General features: G+C 36.0%; 1 protein-coding gene across 1 annotated transcript in view; it reads left to right on the top strand.

Annotated features, from left to right (window-relative positions):
• The window catches only part of LOC109848902 (elongation factor 1-beta-like), a 5,418-nt gene extending 2,008 nt beyond the window's left edge, over nt 1-3,410 (top strand). The window contains exons 3-6 of the mRNA XM_020418624.1: nt 1,665-1,740; nt 2,421-2,538; nt 2,648-2,761; nt 2,860-3,410. Coding sequence (XP_020274213.1) covers nt 1,665-1,740; nt 2,421-2,538; nt 2,648-2,761; nt 2,860-3,023 — 472 coding nt within the window. The 3' untranslated portion in view covers nt 3,024-3,410. The remainder of the gene's footprint in view (nt 1-1,664; nt 1,741-2,420; nt 2,539-2,647; nt 2,762-2,859) is intronic.

The following is a 4,066-nucleotide window of genomic DNA, read 5'->3' as shown; positions in this document are numbered from 1 at the left end:
CGATTTATCTTGTGCAGTGAATTGCTGTCAAGGGTTGGATCTAGATTGTGGTTGCACTTACGAGTTAGAATCAAAGACAATTACAGATTCATTGTGATCTGAATAATAGTTTCAGTTTAATATAGATAGAAGCAAGTCTTGCCTAAGGCGACCACAATGGTTGTGTGTCCCCTAAATCTACCACTATAAAACACCTTAAGAAACTCTTCAGAGTGAGTCTGGACTGTTTACTAGTCTACACGGTGATCTTATCTCAATAAACTATTGATGAATTCCCAAAGAATATTTGAAACCCATCTTAAAAAAATATCCCATTGGTTGATCTTCAAAGTCCATCATTTGTAGTTTATAATGCAGTTGATTTTAGATAGTCATACATAGATAAACATCTAAGCATTTATATCACGAACAAGAGTGTAGGTGGTGGTGGTATTTTTACAAGAAAAATATGCATAAAATTTTGGCTAAAGTTGGCTCAGAATTCTTTGAGTTAGTTGTATGGAGGACATGTTACTTGTGACTTGTTACTTGGTAGGCCTTCCCGTTACTCAGGATGGAGAAGCAACGAATACTGAGAAGTTCTTTTATTATTTTTATTTTAGTTACAAACTGTTGCCTCTGAAAATTCTCTCCTTCCCATTCCTTATCCACCCAAACAAGAGAGAAACAAAGAGTAAAATTACATATTATCTTGTTCCTACAGCTCATCCTTCAAACAACTTCTCTTATATTCACTTAATTAATAGGTTTTATAGGGTGTATAGTTATGATTCCAGCACATAACCACTTTTAAATTGAAAACTGAAAATTGAAAACTGAAAATTGAAATATGCTTAGGTTTTGAGTAGCACCTATTTAGGTCATGTTTGGTCAGCTATAGATACTATCCACTTTTTGCAATTATTATAAGATTAAACAAAACCATGCTGTCTGTATTTGTGTAATGGACCGTGATTGGGGCTAAATGTAGTTTGTCAATTTTGGAATTTACTTTTCAAGAAGCTGTAGTTCTAATTCCACAATATTCCTCAAAGTTGTGTTTGTTGTCTTAAATAACATATCCCCGCCCCCACTGTCTCATCAGATTAGAATCCCTGGGAAAAGAGAATGAAGGATGATAAGGAACACTTAAGCAGATGAGCTATTATTCCTATATATTATAAATTATTAGGCTTTTGTTAGGGTTGGACAGTTGCAATATCCAGTCTGAAGCGCAACTTTAAATTTAGAACTGAATAATGAAATAGCACACATCGTAGCAGTGCTAACTGTGTTCTCTTTGGTTAGCTATAACTGGGAAGTTGGTAGTTGTACTTGTACCTGTCGGATGTGAGCCAGTGCCTTGTATTTGGGTAAGTGTAAAAAACTGCAGTTGCACTAAAACATTTTATGTAATTTGGAAATCACTATTAGAAATTAAAGAAATTCCAATTCCAGGATTTTCATCAAAAAGTTACTGTTGTTGCACAACTTCAAAAACAGAAGAAAGTGTAATACATTCAACTAGTAAAGGGGAAATTGGTATTCAATGGAATCTAGTATCTTCTTTCTAGGAACCAGGTATTCATCAAAAGGAACCAGATATTCATCAACTTGAACACTTGTTATTTTGTAATTGTTCTCTGCTACATTCAGTTTCTAATAATCTATTGTCTAATTGCCAGATTTCCTGGCCAGGCTGTTGGAGTGAGATTTGGTGGTCAAGCTGCAGCTCCTGCTCCTACTTCCGAGGCTCCTAAGGTCTGCTATCCATTTACTTTTTTAATTTGTTCAATATGTACCATAATAGTAAATGTATGTTTTAGGTTCCATTTCCTTTGCCCTGATGTTTTGATTGGCTTTTCCACATTATTTTATTTGGGAAGTATAAGAGCTGTTGCCCAAAATTTAGTAATCCAAAATGATCATCAAGCAACTTCCATCTACTTTGACATTTTTTGTACATCTCCCAGTTAATCTTCTAAGTCTGAATTTATATTATCCTAGATTAGAAAAATCAGACGAATTGTTGAAGATCCGATGGTTTGAAGCTGTTTTTCCGCCATTTGATCTCTGTTATACATGACTCCAGTTTTCTTCTCTTCATCGGCAGTATCTGATTTTAGACTAGAAATGTAGCACAAACTTTTCTCCCATTTCTCATGCCTACCTTTTGAAAGTCAAGTAAATGGCTGTGCATCTATCTTGATTTTTTAATCTTTTCTGAATCTGGCCATCCTTTTTAAACAATCAACACATTTCACTAATGGAAGGTTTGTATGAATGGAAAATGTACGGTTTGGATTCACAGGAACATTGATTGGTGTCGATAATGTAACGATTATGAATGGGACCAGTCAACATGTCCGAAACATTGATTAAATATTAGAAATATCCTATGGTTGCTTACCTGTTACTGAATATAGATTATGTATTCCCAGGAGAATGCTGGTGATGATGATGATGATTTGGATCTGTTTGGTGATGAGACAGAGGAGGACAAGAAGGCAGCAGAAGAGCGTGAGGCTGCTAAGAAGGCCTCTTCAAAGAAGAAAGAAAGTGAGTATTTTATTGTTCTTTGGTTCACAGCTTTCCCCCCCTCCCAATTTTGTTGCGCATTTGAATCCTAATTTTGTGATTGTGAATTATTTGCTGCCTTGATTTGCAGGTGGAAAATCATCGGTTCTTCTTGATGTGAAACCTTGGGACGATGAAACTGACATGAAGAAGCTGGAGGAGATGGTTCGTAGCATTGAAATGCCAGGCCTTCTGTGGGGAGCATGTAAGCTGTTTTAGCTTTGCGTCTTTGATTCTCCTCTTTCTGTTTACTACTAGATTATTGACTTTCTTACTCCTGTATTTATTTTCATGTATATGCAGCTAAACTTGTGGCTGTTGGTTATGGCATAAAGAAGCTGCAGATCATGATGACCATCATTGATGATCTTGTGTCTGTCGACAGCCTTATTGAGGAGCGTCTTACAGTTGAACCTGCAAATGAATACATTCAAAGTTGCGACATTGTAGCTTTCAACAAGATTTAAACCATTATCGGAGTTGGCCAGCATATGGGGGATGGGGGAAACATTAGCGTCTGAAGTCTTAAAAGTTACCATAGTCGTTTTGTTTCCATCCTGAGATTCGATTTCAATGGTTATCAGTTTTATGACGAACTTAAGTTACCACATCCTGATGGTTTTAATATTTATGAACCTGTTTTTCAAATGTTGATTGTTACCCAAGTTACTGAAGAGGGGATTTGTGTCTGTCTTGATTGCATTATAGGTGGCTCTTCTGAAGCTTTGTGCCGCTCAACATGGCTCTCAACCTGAACCCAGCATCTTGTTTCATTTCAAAAGGTTGTTTAATTTGCCTGAAATTCTGAATTTAGATATTCACTTCCTATTTACATGTCGAACTCAAATTTTTGACCTACTGATTTGTTAACACTCACATCTGCCTTGAATTATAGATTTAAGTTTTTCTTTGGATTGATTGCTAGTAAATTTTTTTGAGATAGACGAGATGTTCAGTATTATTTTTTATTTTTTGGAACGTTCAAACAACTTCTTAGATATGTAGTTTACCTTCACCGTACTCGTAAATTTTGCGGAAACATTTAGGTGTGGATGAAGAATTTGTGTACCCATATCATCCATTTGATATTTTGGTTAAAAGGTTGTTTGAGTTCAGCCGTTTCATGTCGAGTCTGCTGTGGCATTATACTAAAGCGTACACAGTTCATTCAAAAGTTTTAGCACGGTTGATGGTCGGTATGGAATTGATTGAATCTTTTTCAAGTGAATACGCAATTGAAATTTTGTGATACTAACTCAAATCAGCTTAAGCAATCGAAGAAATTCCAGACTGAAATCAATGACAGTGCTAATTTGTAGGATCTTTTCTTCTATTAAAAGGTCTGTTTGGAAAGAGGTTTTTCAGAGGGAAAGGGCTGGAAAGCTTGTCAAAACCCTGTCAAAAGTGTAATTTTTTGCAGACTTTTCACCCAAATCGTCTCTAAAAGAGGCGATTTGGGTGGAAAGCCTGTCAAAAGCTGCACTTTTGGCAGGCTTTCTCCCTACCCAAA

This window comes from Asparagus officinalis, chromosome 7 (genome assembly GCF_001876935.1).
Source record: "Asparagus officinalis chromosome 7, Aspof.V1, whole genome shotgun sequence".
NCBI lineage: Eukaryota > Viridiplantae > Streptophyta > Magnoliopsida > Asparagales > Asparagaceae > Asparagus > Asparagus officinalis.
The sequence above is the reverse complement of the archived record's forward strand: the minus strand, read 5'-3'. Positions and strand labels throughout refer to the sequence as shown.